The sequence below is a fragment of the Amphiura filiformis genome, chromosome 17 (assembly GCF_039555335.1).
Source record: "Amphiura filiformis chromosome 17, Afil_fr2py, whole genome shotgun sequence".
NCBI lineage: Eukaryota > Metazoa > Echinodermata > Ophiuroidea > Amphilepidida > Amphiuridae > Amphiura > Amphiura filiformis.
The window spans coordinates 43,643,749-43,662,865 of NC_092644.1; the positions used below are offsets into that span (position 1 = coordinate 43,643,749).

At 35.7% G+C, this 19,117-nt stretch overlaps 2 protein-coding genes across 4 annotated transcripts in view; one reads left to right on the plus strand and one right to left on the minus strand.

The window, feature by feature from the left end:
- LOC140137851 (probable flavin-containing monoamine oxidase A) overlaps nt 1-7,531 on the plus strand; it is a 47,465-nt gene extending 39,934 nt beyond the window's left edge. The window contains exons 8-12 of one of the 3 annotated variants that reach the window (XM_072159648.1): nt 1,779-1,879; nt 2,275-2,448; nt 3,144-3,230; nt 3,959-4,125; nt 6,917-7,531. In XM_072159648.1, coding sequence (XP_072015749.1) covers nt 1,779-1,879; nt 2,275-2,448; nt 3,144-3,230; nt 3,959-4,125; nt 6,917-7,058 — 671 coding nt within the window. In that variant the 3' untranslated portion in view covers nt 7,059-7,531. The remainder of the gene's footprint in view (nt 1-1,778; nt 1,880-2,274; nt 2,449-3,143; nt 3,231-3,958; nt 4,126-6,916) is intronic. The other 2 variants (XM_072159649.1, XM_072159650.1) reach the window with 2 other exon arrangements.
- An 8,493-nt stretch (nt 7,532-16,024) lies between these two features.
- Nucleotides 16,025-19,117, minus strand: part of LOC140137845 (uncharacterized) — a 33,928-nt gene continuing 30,835 nt past the window's right edge. The window contains exons 10-11 of the mRNA XM_072159639.1: nt 18,508-18,685; nt 16,025-17,999 (exon numbers count right to left, since the gene is read on the minus strand). Coding sequence (XP_072015740.1) covers nt 17,811-17,999; nt 18,508-18,685 — 367 coding nt within the window. The 3' untranslated portion in view covers nt 16,025-17,810. The remainder of the gene's footprint in view (nt 18,000-18,507; nt 18,686-19,117) is intronic.

A 19,117-nucleotide genomic window follows, 5' to 3' on the forward strand; every position in this document is an offset into this window, starting at 1 on the left:
GTTATTACGTTGTCATTAACTGAGTTGGTTCAGGTCACTGCTTATGGTAATTCGAGTGCGCTGCTGGGGGTAGCGAACGAATTTATAAGGACCAACGCCTGACGGCGTTGATTATAGTGCTAAATATTGCGTTGGTCCTGTATGGACTATCCAAGAAGGAAGCTATAGAAATCTAAATCTGTAGACCATGAATGGCTAGCAAACGCTGGTTGTATGTCTCTCATGGTTATCCAGTAAATGGCAAACACACACTAGCTGCAGGTCTGTTGTGGTTAACCAGTGAATGGTAAACACATGCTAATTGCAGGTCTGTTGTGGTTAACCAGTAAATGGTAAGCACATGATAGTTGCAGGTCTATCATGGTTAGACATGCAACTGACATGTACTTACTATATTACTGGTTAACCATGATAGACCTTCAATTAGCATGTGTTTACCATTCACTGGTTAACAGACCTGTAACTTACGTGTGCATACAATTCTCTGCTTAACCGTGATAGACCTGCAACTAACATGTGTTTACCATTCACTGGTTAACCATGATAGACCTGCAATCAGCGTGTGTTTACCGTTATCTGGTTAAGCATGAAAGATTTGCAACTAGCGTGTGTTTACTATTCATTCTTAGTCAGTGGGAGTGGTCTAGTTCGTAGACACATTTCTGATTGGACAATCGCATGATTTCGGGTGCCGTCTATCAGGCCGTAGACGACCCCACGTCATCATGCGTCTTGATAATGCGTAACACGCGTGTCAGAGGTGCGAGTATATATCGCGCTGGTATGCGGAATACGCGAACGCGCTAGCAGTACGCGCAACAGAATACGTGAAGTTGTAAACAAGTTTTGTTCATTTTATAATGAGGGGAGTTTTTATGACGGTAACTTAGTTTTTGCTTAAAAAAATTGTTTACAGTTATTAAAATAATATTTAACTGACTAAGAATGAGAATAAACGATAGGAATTTTTATTTTGCCTATCCTCTACCTATGATAGACGACAGGCAGGTCCAATATTTTTATCGTAGTGGATACCGGCTGCGCCGGCATCCACTACTCAAAATATTGGACCTGCCTGTCGTCTATCACACGGTAGAGGATAGGCAAAATAAAAATTCCTATCGTTTATTCTCTAATTGGTTAACCACAACAGACCTGTAACTAACTTGTGCTTACCATTGCTCTGTTAACATTGATAGACCTGCAACTAATGTACCATTCACTGGTTAACCGTGATAGACGTACAATTAATGTGTGCTTACCATTTTCTGGTTAACCGTGATAGACATGCAACTGGCATGTGCTTACCAGTTTCTGATTAACCATGATAGACCTGCAACTAACGCGTGGTTATCATTTTCTGGTTAACCGTGAGAGACCTACAACTAACGTGTGCTTGCCATTTTCTGGTTAACCATAACAGACTTGCAACTAACGTGTGCTTACCATTCACTGGTTAACCACAACAGACCTAAATTAGCGTGTGCTTACCATTCTCTGGTTAACCATGGCAGACCTGCAACTAACGTGTGCTTACCATTCTCGAACCGTGATAGACCTGCCGCTAGCGTGTGCTTACCATTCACTGGTTAACCACAACAGACCTGCAACTAACGTGTGCTTACCATTCACTGGTTAACCATGACAGACCTGCAACTAACGTGTGCTTACCATTCTCTGGTTAACCGTGATAGACCTGCAACGCTTAAAAACTAAAAGTAATTTAAATTGTTTCATTGTTGTCTCTTTCTTGTTTTTGCACATAACCATTAACATAGGTCGAATTGAGTTTACTCCTCCTATGCCACCAGAACGACAGAACATCCTAGAAAGAATGCCAGCCGGAGGTTGTATGATATTTGTCATCACCTATGAAGAGGTATATCTACAATCAATCAATCAAATCAATCAATCAATCAACTCAATCAGTCAATACAATTTGTTCGTATCGCTAGGCGCTTGTGCTATGAGAAAAAGGATTCGTTCACATGCAACTTTCTGCATAATTATTACTAAATATAGCATTTGAATATAAATCAGCATAAAGACAGTAAAGAAAACAAAATGTTTGTTTGCAGATAAATAATTATTAGGATTGAAGCGGAAACATTAGTGCCATACTTATTTTTCTTCAGTTAAAAACATGAAAACAAAATTGACAAAGACTTGATTCTGTAAATTCATCAAAATTGAATGGAAATGGTGTTCCTGCATACTGTTTTCTCTTACTTCATGAGTTCAAGAAAGTATTTTCATTTCTTTTTGATTGGAAAGGCGTTTTGGAGACGGAAGGGTAAATCGGGTGAGATATTACGAGTTGTTGATGAAGACTTGGCCAAAACAGACAGAAATTCGATACCATTTAGTGCCATTACTGATGCAACGAGTATGGACAACAACCCAGCTATTATGGGATATGTACACGCTCCATTCTGGCTTACAGAACCCGTGAGTAATGGGCAAAGGGGGGGGGGGGGTATCAGTAAAACTTGAAATTTATAGTAATGTGATAAAGATTTCAGTCAAAATTGGCTGAAATACGGTACCACAAGATAGTTACTGAACCAATAGTAGTGATGATGGCCGTTGGGAAGGGGAAGGGAAGTGCAGTAGTGAACGACCTTTGCAGGCTTTTTGAAGTAAAAGGAAAGCTTTTTTTTGGTAAAAATAAGTATTGTTAGGTATGAGAATGATAACACCTTTAAACTGGAAGCAAAAAGGCAATGATTACAACTATCAGCTTTGATTGAATCTTAAGTAGTGAAGTGATGACAGAATTAAAAGTTTAAAATATATCAACAAATGAAAGTCAATGCTGAAAACAAATTTGAATGCCCTTGTTAGAAATGTCATTGAAACATTGAGAAAAGACTTGTATTAATACCTATTAAACAAATTCGGTGCACCTACAACATGAAATTTGACAAGGAGAAGAAGGAGAAGTGTAACTAATCTTTAATAAGCACAGCTCTTTCCAGAGCCATCAGCTGCTTTGTAATTGTAAACAATTGTGTCTATTAACACATGGATTTCTCCTCGAATTCGAAGTATTATAAGGTTACTCAGGTTGAAGTTTTTCTGTATGCAGCCCCTTTAAACCAGTTTGAATGAAATGACAAAATAAAATCATTTAATTTCTGCAGGAATCGGACAGAAGAGATGCCATCCTTGTAGGACTGAAATCGTACTATGGGATCGAAGCTTTGGATTATGTAGAATACAAGGAAGTGGTAAGCACTTTTCTGTTTTAATAATAATTTAGGTGACGTGAACCAGTGAACATAACAAGGTGTAAATCTTATCCAACTGCCGGCTGCCCTGCATTACAGAATAAGCAATCATACAGCAGTTTTGAGAGAGAAGGGAAAGGAATGAAGAATAGGAAGGAAAGCGAGAATAGATGGAGTGCATATGCGCAGATCCTTGGGGATGTGTGATAACTCCCCCGCATATGTTGACAGGGGGATGGTCTATACAATCATCCCCCAATGTGATGCCTCATCATGCCTGTATCATTATGTGGGTTTCTGACCAAACTTATCTCATATTTGGCCATTCTGGCCTCAAAAGTGCCAATTTTTGTGAGCTTTGCGCGAATTTATTCCACTTTTGGATCACATTTTACGTGCGCATTTCTACCATAAACTTATTCTGTTGCCAAAAGGTGCTGGATTCACTATACTTCAAGAATTTTTTTCAACCCATCCCCCCAATGGCAAAAAGAAATCTAAGTCACTGATGGAATGAAAAGAAAGGAGTGAAGTATGTACAGAAGGAACGGGAGGATTGATGAAGGAAGGGATGATGGAAGAGGGAGGAAGGAAGGAGGGTTAGCCACTGGAATTATGTGGAATACCACGAAATAACAACCTCTACCAAGATGTAACTTGTAAAATAAAAAAACAAACACAGTAATGTTAAACTTGCAACATATCATGATCTTGTTTCTTTTCCTTAGGATTGGAGTAACGAACCCTACATCAGTTGCCATCCCAGCTGTGCAATGACTCCTGGTGCCATCACTAATTATTTCCACTCCTTACTGAAAACATTTGACAGGTACGCTAGCCTAAACAGGCTCTCTAACACTTCATACCTCTACTCTCTGCGTAATCCTCATCAAAGGTAAGAGATTGAGTCTATAATGGTTGGCATGACAACCCACATCAACCATGGCAACCAGCACTCATCATCATGAGGCACATCACTTTGTGATCCTTCCATGTGCCTGCAAGGTTTGGATCAATTTTCTCCAGTTTTGTTTTTTCTTCTGTTTTTTTTTCTTCAATTTTTCTTCAGTCCTTAGTTGAACATGTGGTCTGAAGGCAAATTAGATAACATGGAAGAGCACTCTCCATGAATGCTTCAAAAAATTTTGCACTTTTGTAGCAAACTCTGCAGATTCTGTAAGAGTTTTTTTTAAAGGTTGGATGGGAATTTATTTGCTTTTTAATTTTGTGTATTATATAACTCCAGAATATCCTCCTTTGACCTTACATTAGTTATCCCAAACCCCGTCCCAAACCCAAAACTAACCTTAATCCTACCATAAACTTTAACCCTACAACCCTTAAATATAGGGGGCAGAGGGTATTTTGGAGTTATCAATTTGGTTACTGGTACTAAATTGTGGAAATATTTCCTTAACTATTATCATGATTATCACAGCTAAGAGTAACAAACAAGATGTAATGCTAAAATTGACCATTTTTGCAAGCATTAAAATGAACTTGGAACACAAAATTAAAAAGTATGGTATTGAGAGATTTCCCCTTGCATGTTAAAAAATTTATATGATTTGGTTAATTGCAAATAAAAATTTTTATCTCAGTAGTGTACATTTAATCCTGGATGGGTTTTTAAGCCATTTTCTTTTATTCAATTGAATTTCAATCTCTCTTTGAATTTCTCTTGGTATATGGTGAGAATTTTCATTTGGCTCAAAATATTGGTATCACAAAGGCTATACTTTAACAGTTCAATATTGAAACTTCTTTCCCCCATCAGTTTACTCTTTTCCTGAACGACAATCAAATGGTGATGATGTACCATGAGTACTGACTGGTCACCAACATCCCCTGTTTAGTTACACCACTGATTGCACTCTCATGTTAGTCCAAATACTCATTCTGTTAATGATACATACCAACAAAAACATAAATGGGCATACATTTGATTTGAATCTTGCACCTATTCAAACTTCATCAAAACACTACTACCTATTGCAGAAAAATACAGCACTGCTTTTTTGAGATTAAAAAAATATTATCAACTTCTGCTAAATGAAACACAGCTCAATAATAATTAGTCATTTAGTACTAACTGGCAAGAAGTTAAATTTCACTATTTGGTCTTATTTAATACCGGACCCTTCAAAGGGTCAAAAACATGCATTTCTAGGGTGTTTTTCACATGCTGTGGCAATCAGGTCTAAAGACTTGTACAAAGTCTAATTTCAATTTATGCATTCTAAATGCTGGAAAAGATGTGTTTCATTCTTATAACCAATCATTTAATTAAAATAACATACAAAATGAAAATTAGGCCATCTTAATTAAATCCTGTGTCTCAAAGCTTGTGAGAAATTGAAAACCCAATGTGGAATGCGGTGTTTTTTAATGTATTTTTTTTTAAATTTTAATATTTTTATGTGTCAGTACAGGATTTCAGACAAGCATTTTGTGCAAAAAATACCCAATGTTGCAAATGTTGGAATAGCAGATAAAAAAAGTCACTGCTACAAACTATTATTCCTCTCTTTTATTATTTTCGTGTCCAAATTTTGCGGAAAAAAAATAGAAAATTTGAAATCAAATACGAATTTTTAGTTTTATTTTCGCATTTTTGTTAAACAAAATAAAAAGAGATTAAAAAATTGAATTTTCTGATTTTCAAAGAGGACTACGCACATGATTTTACTAATGCGCACGGCAGCTTTGAGACACAGGATTTAATTTAGAGGAAAATTTTAACATATTCTCAAAATTTTGAATGCTTAGACTTATTCCAATGCACTGATTTTTCTGACCCAATTGTCAGAAAACATGCCAAAAATGCATGTTTTTGATTCTTTTTTCAAGAAATTAATAAAATAGTGAACTTTTTCATTTATCTCCAGTTAGTACTAAGTGAACGATTAGGATTGGACTGTTTCATTTGGCAGAACTAGATAATATTTTGTTTAATCCATAAAAATTAGTGCTGTAATTTTTCTGGAATTAGGGTGCAAGGAAGATTTACTTTGTACAATAGTTTTGGTCTAACATCTCTGTTGCATGAATGAACACAAACATTTTCTTTTATTATTATCATCATCTTTTAACCCGGTTTTAACCTCTTCATTTTGCTCCGATTTTGCTGTATTTATCCCTTGATTTTTTCTTTATAGAAATCAGTTTAATATAAAGCAAATACTAATATTTGCTAAAAGTACTAAAATTAAAGAAATTTATAATTGTGCAAGTACATAAAGCATGTGTTTAAAAAAATATATATAACTCAGTTTTCCAGAATACCTTATTATGAGTAAGACATGCAGGCTACACTTTAGTTCTTCCTACAACAAAATATTAGAACTAACTGCAACTCAATGCTTTGATGTCATTAACTCGTATTCTCCCCCTTTTAAAAAAATACAACACGGCCCCTGAAAGAGGGCGCTTGCACAGATGTAAGTTAGAAAAGTGCACCTGTGAAGGCTTATTAGAGGGGGGAACTAATAAGGTTGGATATGGTAGATCTTTTGTGCTGGAAAATTGTCTCTGAAGTATATTGCACTTTGAAAATCAAAATTTTAATTTCAAGCTAAAAACTGAGTCATATTTGTCAGAGCCAATTTGCTGACATCCTGAATGTTGTTATCAAAGCTGACTATTTGATGGTTATTCAAAGTACCTTCTTTCTTTTCCACTTTCAGAGTGCACTGGGCTGGTGCTGAGACTGCATCCATATGGTATGGTCACATGGAAGGGGCGGTATTGTCAGGAAAGAGAGCTGCTAAGGAGGTGATGTCTCATATTAGACCAGACATAGGCATGGACTACATCGACAACATCTAACATGGCTGTCCATTTGACGTCGTAGTGAATGTCATACTTTAGTTACTGGTTCACGCTTGGTTTGCACACCTGTCAGCAAACCATTGACTTTGTGTTGTGATCATTTTGATTGTGGTTCCGAACACAGATAGCGTGAACCAGTTGATCTGGCAATGATCGATTATGACATCATGGCAAATAAAGCTTCAGTGGATGTGTTCATGTTGTGCACACAGGAGGTGTGTAAATATCAGAGGTCCACACCCATTAGAGAAGCAGTGTACAAGTGATTACAGACTTGTGTTGTAAGTCCAATAGAAGGTCCCATTATGAAGACAGATTCTGATCCTTCCAAAACTTGGGAGTCAGTGCTGTTGGATGGAAGGTACTTTACCGTACTTACACATAAATATTATTGTATGTCTTGTGATTGGGGAGAAGGGAGAGTATAATGTGTACAATTTGAGAACTATTTTGCAGTGTTGTTATTAAATATAGCTTCTTCGGTTCAAACATTATTTTTGTATAATATCATATATTTATCTCAGTCTAATTTAAAGGACAGGAGATGGTGGAGGACAAATCACCCATAAATGCCAAAAAGTTTTTTTAGCATTTTGAGACTCCCTAGGTTTATATTGCTTTTCAGCACCTGTTGTTGTTGTTTGTGAAAAAGACCGATGCTGTTACTCTAGATTACACAAAATGGGGTATTCCAATTGAAATCCATACACCCTCTATGGAAGATATGACCTTAATATCCTACACAGGGGATGGAGGATGTAGATTTCAAATGGAGTCATGCATTCATCAGGTAATTCCATTTGAAATTCACACTCCCTGTGTGGAATAGCCCCAACCCAATTTGATGATCTGCCTTAAGAGTGTAACATATATCCATATTTGTATGAAACTCTAATTTAGTACATGTTTAATACCTTAAAAGCTATCTACAAAGAAAGTTTTTATATCTCACCCCACAATTTACTATATTGACATGAAAACTAGACGTTGTTAGAGAAGAGCATAACACAAGATAGTTTGGGTCATCAGGTCACATTCTTCACACTGCATTATTGATTCATCCTAACAAATGTATTTTAAGGGGGCACACAGGATCACTCAAAGTCAGAAATTCTAGACATTGTTTTGTATTGTATCTTTAAAAGTAATGAGGACAAGTACATAAAAGTATACATTTTCAGAAAGGATATAACACAAGGAATCCAACTAGCATGGCAGACTTCTGCAAAATTGAGCACTTTTTGAGAAAAGCGCCAAAATTGATTTTCCATGCCAATTTTTTTCGGTCCGCCATAACAACTTACCCTAAATATCAAAATTGATGAAAATTGCATATTTGTGTTCTAAAGACACAGATCTAGAAAGTGTTTTCTTAATTTTTTTAATTTTTCCTTCGTTTTAAAAATATGGGTCAAAAAAGATCAAAATTTGACTTTTTTTTCAATTTTGACCAAAATTTGGGATATTTTAAGCTATATTTTCAAAACGAAGAAAAAAATCAAAATTTGAGGAACACTTTCTAGATTTGTGTCTTTAGAACACAAATATCTTATTTTCGTCAATTTTGATATTTAGGGTAAGTTGTTATGGCGGACCGAAAAAATTGGCATGGAAAATCAATTTTGGCGCTTTTCTCAAAAAATGCTAATTTTTGCAGAAATCTGCCATGCTAGTTGGATTCCTTGCATCATTTCCTTTCTGAAAATGTATACTTTTATGGCATTATCTTCTTTACTTTTAAAGATACAATACAAAACAATGTCTAAAATTTCCCACTTTGAGTGATGCTGTGTGCCACCTTAATAATATAAAGCAAGTGGTCAGAATCAAAAATCTATAATTGTTAAAATTGTTATTTTTTAACAGCCACCCAAAATTGTCATTTTGTTACACTATTGCTGAAACAGTTACATTTAAAATACTATTTCAAATTGTTACTGCTGTTCACTCTCAAATTTCTGCGGCTGTAAGCTGCTATTTTGGTGCACACAATATCAGATTGCATGGCCACAAGAAAATTGTAAATTTTTGCCAAAATTGGGCCATTTTCTGATCAAAATACATTATTTGGTGCACAAAATGAACACTAATTTCTACATGTATTTGCTATTCAATCACTCACTGGTGTATGTATTTCAGGGGCTATTTTAACGTGCCTCACTGTCACGTTCGTGCAATGAGATAAAAGTGTTGATGAAATAGAGTGCGTTTCAAAAATAAAAAAATTGACATTTTTACCTGAATGTGACTGTAAGAAAGGCTCTACCATTGTCTACTATCAAAGCATATCTACATGGATTGTTAATTGCAACTGTACGAATATTTTATCTCGACACGTACGTGACAGTGAGGCACGTTAAAATAGCCCCTGATGTATTTGATTGTTTTATTCATTTATTTTATACTTTTATAGCCTAAAGCTGTATTAGGAGTGGTTATAAAAACTGATCTCAAATTGATGAGGTCAGTTCCTAGCTAACAAGTACAGTTCATTGCACTACGTGTGATATGACATCTGGACCAATACAATCTATTGGCAATTGTCATCTTATTGGGTGCATGTGTGTGGGTAGAGAGGAGACCAACATCTGAGAGAATGTGGATTGAAGCCATGTCTCATCAGACTACCTTTTTGCATGTTCAGAAATGATTTATGTGACTCACTATACGCCATAGAAGTGACGTCATAATCAGATTAACTACCATAACAATAGATGAATACAATTTTTGAATAGACTGCCCTGCACTACAAGCAGATTTGCACTAATCACCTGTTTATGCCAGCAAACATAGATTGAATACAATACCGCTCTTTTCAAAGATACTTATCTTACAGGTGCGAGTGATCAGCCTTTCTTTGACATCTATGGTTCAATGCATCGGTATCGTGTATTCATTGTATTCATCTATTGCTATGGTAGTTAATCCGATTAACTATGTCACTTCTACGGCGTATATGATCAGTTCGTAACAGACAGGACTCATAACATTGTGGATTGCTATAGAATGGTGAACACACCACTGGGCGCAGTGCCTACGTGAACTGTGCTTTGCGTATTGTGTGACAGACGCATGCTTTTGTGTAATGACACAAAAGTTCAGACTTTATTGACTTATGCAGTAACAAAAACCAAAAATTATTGCCTATTACGAGCTGATCAAAGTATAGCTGAAAATAATAGCCATAAGGCCAAAATAAAAAGGATTGTTTGTTTGTCCTCCACCGACCGACCCTAATCTTTCACTCAGAGGGAGGTTGTGGAATAACCACGGAATAGCCAATATATGACAACACTCAGACCGACAAATTAGCCCTGCGCGTAATACTAGGAGATATTCACCATATTTGATTTTATCACATGGCGACCAAAAACAAAGGTAGCTCCACAGCTTTACTCGACAAAAGCCAAACATCAAACCAAGACTTTGTATCTTAACAAGCACACTTTATCGCATCAATGCATATAAGATTGCAAATATCACACATTAAGAGGTACACTATAATTGCCCTCCATGAGCAGCTCACACACATGACGGAGTATGGACTGTCTTAGTCTATCCACTTTTGTAATATCATGTACCTGCTGTATTAGTAAAAGTGACAAGTTCACCATTTTGGGGTTTCTTTAGATATACATAAAAGAGCACTTCTTTTTTTAAATTTTTGTGGTAGCCGCGGCAAGTGTCAAAAGCACTAAAATGAATGTTCTGTTAAATTGTCACTTTTACAGTAATATTGTATAATTATTTAAAGGTATAAAGAATTTATAAAACTTTCTTTTGCACAAATGTATTTTCACTTTCATAAATATATATTATTACAAACACAAATTATATTAACATTTGTACAATATGTTACATCAGATAATCACATTCAATTATGTTTACAGTACATATATTATTTGTAATATTATTGTAATTATTTGTAATATTTATTCAAATTTGTATGCATTTTTTAAACAAAACTATTATTCACAAGACTGGTGTTTTTTCAAATGGGTTTCATCAAAATTGCTTCCACAAAGAGTACCTTGTAATTGAAATGATACCAATCAAAGAAAAAAGATAACAATCAAAGAAGAGTTTTGAGTTTGCATAGAAAGTAACAGGTACATTCTTAGTCAGTGGGAGTGGTCTAGTTCGTAGACACACAATTTGATTGGACAACCGCATGATTTTGGGTGCCATCTATCAGGCCGTAGACGACCCCACGTCATCATGAGTGTTGATAACGCATAACACGCTTGTAGAGGTGCGCGTAAGTATTACGTTGTATGCGTAGACTATTGCGGAATACCCGCACGCACTAGCAGTACGCGCAACAGAATATGTGAAGTTGTAAACAAGTTTTGTTCATTTTATAAAAAGGGGAGTTTTTATGATGGTGACTTAGTTTTTGATAAAAAAAAAAAAAAAAAAAAACTGATTAAGAATGAGAATAAACGACAGGAATTTTTGTTTTTACTATCATCTACCTATGATAGATGACAGGCAAGTCAAATATTTTTATTGTAGTTGCGCCGGCATCCACTACTCACACGGTAGAGGAGAGTAAAAACAAAAATTCCTATCGTTTATTCTCAACTTGTACATTGGAATTAAGTATAAAACCTTTTTTTTTATAAAGAATGCAACAAATATACTTTCAAATTATTTAAATTAAGGGAATATGTATTCACGTAAAATTAATATTATAGCACACTTTCAGAATTATTCTATCAAGTTATTTCAAATAAAAAATAATTTACTGCCTGGTATATCCATAACTACATTTCATTTACAGCATATGCATAAATTTACATTTTTATGGGGAATTTATGTATGACTTCTACATTTATGCACAACTACAACTGAATGGATAAATGACACAGCTGTGTTACCATGGCAATTTAAAAAGGAATCAGCAGACAGACTCAAATCATAATTTGAGTGCAAGAACACTGTAAATGCACAAATGACCAGTAGCTGCTATCTGCATTATTACAACAAACCAATTTTTTATTCAGAAAAGAAATACATATAAGAGTCACATTTTCCTGTTGCATTTATGCCAAACTTGTGATTCATTGAATGGAATGCAGTTGAGAAAAACAATTTTTGACAAGTACCAAAAACTGAGTATCCTTTGTGCATTTTTGTTTCCCAAAGTAAGGATTTAGAGCACTGTATCTTACTGTTATGAGCATATGCACATTTATTTTACTTGATTCATAGATTAACACCCTTTTTTAATCAATTTAGCTAATTAGTTTTGAAAAATGTTCCCTTTTTTGCATTTCCTGAACCATGTTTCTTCAGCAGAAATTGCCCCATAATTCGTAAAATTTCCGACGAACATGAGTACCCACAAATAGACAGAGTGTGGGGCAGGAGCTATTCCACATACAATGTTCTTGTTCCCACAATGCAAAATGGAAGTGAGGGGTCGTTTATTTGGTCAAAATGTTGCCCAGACCTACATCCAGAACATAAAAACAATGGGCTATTCCAGTTGACATCCATACACCCCCCCGTGGAAGACATGACTTGAATCTTCCACACAAAGGGTGTAGAATTCAAATGGAGTCAACCATTCAGGTAACCCCATTTGAAATCTACACTCCCTGTGTGGAAGATTAAGGTCATGTCTTCCATGGGGGAGTAAATGGAATAACCCAATGCTGAGCCACCATTATGGTATCCTAGTCATTAACTAAAATATTGCACTTTTTAAATAAAATTTTAAAATGTATCCTGTAAAATTATGTTGCCATCTCTCTACAATGAATAACCAAGGGTTACTTGGCATTGTTGACCAAAGTACACAGTCTGCCTATTTATTGTACTTGTATGATAAATTAAAGTAATATTTATTCATTATTAAAGTGCTTACTTGGTCCAGTGTCATCATTACCATTTCTCAAACAAGCTACATGCAAGTGTTAAAACATCATTTTTAGTTCTTGTTGTAAAAATAGTAACAATTATGGGATTTTTTCTTGTGTATGAAATAGGTTAACAAATGCGTATCACTTGTTGCTCGAGAAATTTTACAAAATAATGCACTTGTACTGAGATGTTGATATGTCTAATGCACTCCCCCCTGCAAGGGTTCGTGCATTATTTTTTTACAATTTCACTCACAACAAGTGATACGTATTTATTAACCTATATGTCATGTCTATTTCATAGACATTGCAAATAGCTTGGTAATGTGTAAATTGCTATTTAGCATCAACTGCTTGCATTATGTAGCTTACCTAAATTGGACAAGCTCAGTCATGCAATAATATAAACACATCAAAAGAAATAAGTCCCCCTCTGAACATTTCGTCATAACATTGTAAGGTTTTGTTTTGTACCAATAAAACTACCTTTGAAATAATTTTATGACTGTTTACTAAGTGCTGTGTGAAAATGAGAGATTTCCATGACTTCAGGGCTGAATGAGCCTAAATTGAAGGCAAAAACTGCCCTTTTCAAAAGTCACAAAGTAGGCCTATGCTTGTCACAAAAGTTGATTCATGGCTTGTTACTAATGGAAAACCCCATGTGTTTGAGTGCAGTTTAAAATCCTCATCAAGTGAACATTTACTGTAATGTGTATTGATTCTTGATCATTCAGCCATGCAAATCCCCTTGGTGCAGAGTTCAGCAAAGTGAATTGTAAGATGGCCAGTTCCATTCCTTGTCCCAATACACCTTGCAGTTAACAAGCATAGGCCTACTTTGTGACTTTTGGAAAGGGCAGTTTTTGTCTTCAATTTGGGTTCATTCAGCCATGAAGTCATGGACATCTTTCATTTTCACAAAACACTTAGTAAACAATCATATAATTATTTCTAAGTAAGTTTTATTGGTACAAAGTTTTACTTTACGATGTTATGACAACATTTTCAGAGGGGGACTTATTTCTTTTGATGTGTTTATATACTGACACATTTTTATCCTAAAAATACATTGGTATTGAATCAGCACATCTATTTTGCACAAATCTGAATTTGGATGAATTTATGGTTTTGGTTTGGCAAATCCCTTTAAATACATTTTAATTGGTACATTTTGACCAGGTTTAATACACCCAGTCATGTAGTAAAATTGGAATTGCTATCATTCAAAGATATAATGTTAAGGGATTCTCATGACCAATTTTGATTTCACTATGCATTGGGCTAATTCCATTTAAAATCCACACTACCCCTGTGAAAGATTTTGGAAATAACTCAAACAGGGGGAGTATGATTTGTAAAATAGAATGAACACATTTGGCAGCTCCATTTGAATTTCATACACCCTCTGAAAAAGATTCAACCTGAATCTTCCACTGAGGGAGGGCGAGCTTCAAATGGAGCTGCTAATATGTTCATTCCATTCATTCATTTATTTCCATATATAAAAATATACAACTACATCAAAAATAAAGAAACACAATATGGCGGAAAAGGCAGGAAGGCCAATAAGGAAATTTGAAATTCATACTCCCCTGTTGAAGCTATTTCCAAAATCTTCCACAGGGGTAGTAGGGATTTTAAATGGAATAGCCCATTTTGTTCTATTCACTTGGTATACTTGCTTGTATATGTGGTATTAAATGTAACATAATCTGATCATCAAGCCAAAGGTAGCAATGAAATTGAAATACGAAAAACGCCCAAAAATATTTTGCATTATAGACCATTCCTATGATTGGCACCTCCCTGCCTTTGATGGGGTGAACATTGATATCACATACTATAGGAAAAATATCTAATTCTTGATCACGAGAGCCAACTTGAGTACGCAAAGGTATTTGCGCCAAGCATACTATACGCAAAGACCGACCGGTGCTTATGGAGCAAACACAACTTTTAAGACTTGACCAATCACACGGTCGTTGCTAGGCAAGGTTAAGGTTCTGTCATGTAAGTCGCACGATCGTGTTATTCTATGAAAAGTACACAGACTCAGAAGGTACATCCTCTCATGATTGAGAATTACTTATTTTGCCTGTATAAAACAACAGAAGCGAGGTCAAGAAGGGCATCATGTGATTACAAAATAACCAAATACTCATACGATACCCTTCTTGATCTCATTTTCGCTATCTTATATCATGCGATATTGATGATTAATGTTTACCCCATCAAAGGCAGGAAGGTACCTATTATAGGCATGGTCTATAAGGCTCGGCACATTGCAACCAAGTACGATATACCATTTTCCACCCTGATGTGGCAGTGACGTAAATGCGTTGAAGCAGCAGTTTTGATCCCGCATCTATGCGGCGTCTTTGTACGCCAACGCATTGAGTGAACCCTAGCAATTTGAGGCTGCACTCAATGAAATGCGCAGTGATGTCACTGCCATATCAGGGTGAAAAATGGTATTGAGATGTTTCAGCAATAATATGCTTGAGCTACTGGGCATACTGATCGATATAAATCAATTATCAAAGTTGCTTTCTTTAGCCTGATGGAATCAGATCATGTCACAACTATTTTGCATAATGGAAATTCTTCATATGTGATATGGGGTCCATTTCACTAAGCTTTACGAAGCTTCGTAAGTCTCGAAATCGTTTGTAACTTACGACGAGTCCTAAGTTCCATTTTACTAAACTTACTTATGAATGGTACCCTTTGTAAGTAATAGGCATTTACTACAGGGACCCTTCGTAAAGTTAGGTCTTGTATTGGGTATTTGTAACTTTACAAACTGTTACTTGAGTTACGAAGGGTTAAAAGTTGAGTGAAATGGACACCTGATCAAGCAAAATCCATCAGTATTAGAAATTTTTGATTTTCAGATACAGCCAAACAAAAGAAATAATTTCTTTTGCTGTCTTGTTTTGGAAATACTTCAACTGTTCATATCTTTGGAACTAAATGTTTAACTCCTATGGGGTTTTCTGCAAAATGTAGCTTTGCAAATGCCTTATACAATCACATAGAAAACTGAAAATTAAATATGCTCGACTTCAGACTGATTTTGCTTGATCACTTAATATTGAAATTCATTAACTCAAATTGTATTCTGTTGAAAAATAACCCATTTTCTTTTCAATAAAAGGAGTATCAGTTGCTGATTACAATATTGCATACTGCTTTATTATAAACATTTAAGACTAGATCTGATTCACTAAGGCTATTGTCACAAATCATTTCTTTAAGTTCCATTACGCCAAAAGAAATAATTTTTGATTGTCGTCCATAGCTTTACTAGTGAATGAAAGCTTTATCTGCAGAAATAACATGAAATAGCTGCCAAATGTCCTTTTTTCATCAAGAAAATAATATACTTCCTTGTCCGCCACCACTTTTTCTGGGGTATAGGCACAGACTACTACAGACCATGTATCAACAGTCAAAGTCCCTGTGCATTGTATGCTGTGAATTCTCGAATATTCATGAGGGCCGATTGTTTGATCGTGCCGTGTCTAACAATCATGCGTTGCATGTCAGTTTGCAAATACACGATAGAGCATTGCGTGCCTCCGTAATAGACTTTACAAATATATGGTAATTTCGTAGCAGTTTGCCTGTCGCATTTCATGGAACAATCGGCCCTCATTATTGGGTGATGCTGAGACATTTGACTGTTTATATGTGATGCGATCAAGCAAAATGAGTCTGATGTTGATTAAAATCAAAATTCAGTTTTCAATTTCATTATATGAGCCAATCTCATAGCTTTATTTTGCTGAAACCTCATCATAATTAGACTTATGGTTCCAGAGATATAGCCATTTTAGTGTTGCTCAGAACAATAAAATACAAAGGAAGTTGAATACTATTATTGATTATATCTCAAAATCAATATTCCCACCATCCGACTCATTTTGCTTGATCGCATCACATATATGGTCTGTTATCTTTTTCATCCATGGGTATACGCAGTGGATCGGAATTTGATTGAATACTTCAATTATTGAAGGCAACTTTTGAAAGCTTGTAATATCTTTCTTGCAAATGCCTTATGACCTTTCTTTAATTTACAAAATATTGGAAGAGATATTATATTGCATATTTGAGGACGGACGGATGTATTGGTAATAAATAAATAAGAACAAATGGAATGTATGGTTGTCTTTCGAACAGCTTCCACTCACCACAAATTTGAAGTAAGTAAAATCAAGGCATATACATATCATTGGACGGCATTTTCAAAGTATGAAGAAAGTATTGAACTTTCCAGGCAAGATTTGCATAGTTAAAATGATGAGATGATGGAATATCAGTGCATCTCATGAAAAAGGATTCCAGAGTTCGCCACTCTTGTGTTGTTCATAAGGCGAAAAATAGAGAATCACCAGATTATTTGTCATGTGCCTGACACACTTCCATTTAAAGTAATTGCTTATTTGCACTGCACTGTTACAAATTACATGAGTACACCTTCATAAACCTAAACCTTAACCATAAAGAGGCCAATTATCACTTTGATTTCAGGCATTTGCCAATAAATGTAGGTGGTACTCTAATTTGGTCTCCGAATCAGGACTCTTTGGTCCGTATCCACAATGCAAGTTAGACCAGGACTAAGGTTAGACCTCGTCTGACCATGGAGGTTGGATTCAGGGAGGAATACTTTTACTCTTTTATTTTCCTCCTTTATTCCTAGCAAAGTCCAAAGTTAATATGGAGCCATCTAATAAAATTAAGATGTATTTGCCCTTAGAGTTCCTTCTCCCAAAGTCTAATCTCCATGGTTAGATCAGGTCTAAAGTTAGACCTGGTCTAATTTGTTTTGTGCATACAGACTGTTTAGTCTAATGTCTTTGGTCTCAAGTCATCATTTATTCATGACACCCATTCCAAGACTAAATGTCCTCCATCCTTGTGGCTTGTCATCATCTCCCTTCTTCCATCCTCCTCCTTTGACAGCGTATGGTCTAGCTGGTGGCTGGGGAGCTAATGTAACAGGGGTGCCATTGGAAAGGCTCTTTCTGTCATGGAGAAGTGTCTTGACATGATCAGAAACCTGAAAAGACGAGTGGAATATGGGAAATAAGTCACAGGTTAAAGGGACAATGAGTCATATATTAAAGGATAACACCCTAAATTTATCAAAATTCAGGTTTTGAAATTTTTTGGAACAATCATACATAAGTGGGCAAATCAAACTGAAACCCATACAGTAGGAGTATGAATTTCAAATGGAATGAGCACATTCATTAGGCAGCTCCATTTGAATTTCATACACCCTCTGAGAGAAGATTGAACCCGAATCTTCCACTGAGGGAGGGTGAGTTTCAAATGAAGCTGCTAATGTGTTCATTCTATTTGAAATTCATACTCCCCCTGTGGATGATATTTCCAAAATCTTCTACAAGGGTAGTGTGGATTTTAAATGGAATAGTTTTTTTTTGGAATTTTCAATGGAATCTTATTGATTTCAGAAAGTCCTGACAGTTGTAAATGCTTATGCTATTACACTATCCAACCTATTATTGTTCAGTTATGCTGGTTATTATTCAAGAACCTCTCACCTTTTTCTTGTTTTTTGTGAGCACCTTGTTAAACTGTGTTTCACTCATACACTCCCTTATATCAGGCATGGATGGGTCACGATGGGGAGGAACTCCATCTGAGGCAAAAGCTACATGTTTGGCTGTGCCATTCACCTTTTCATCTCGTTGACCCTCTGTCATTTTGACTCCACCATCCCTATGATATGAAAATTAGATTTTTACTTGAGTTATAAACAATTATTACCATCATCCTGTTTCAATCACAACACACATTGATGCAATTTGGTATATTAAAGCATGTGATGAGTCTTAGAAAATGATTTTTACCTTGCTTAAACTTATTGGGCCAAAATGACACAGACTGACGAACTGGCAACCATGCTCGGGTAACACATGTTTTCTGTGCGGGTGAGAAAATCATCTTTTGGAGATGTCTTATGGCCGTTTTTGGAGAAAATTTCTTTAATTTGACGATGGTATAGTTGAATGGTGGTGTTCAGGAACGCTTTGGGTCGATTTTAGGGTGATGAGTGCTGACACTAAACGGAAAAGAAGGAGAAGAGCCTCGTCGGCGAATGGACATACTCATGATACTGTGAACGCTGCATACCCTAGTGTGCATGTACAT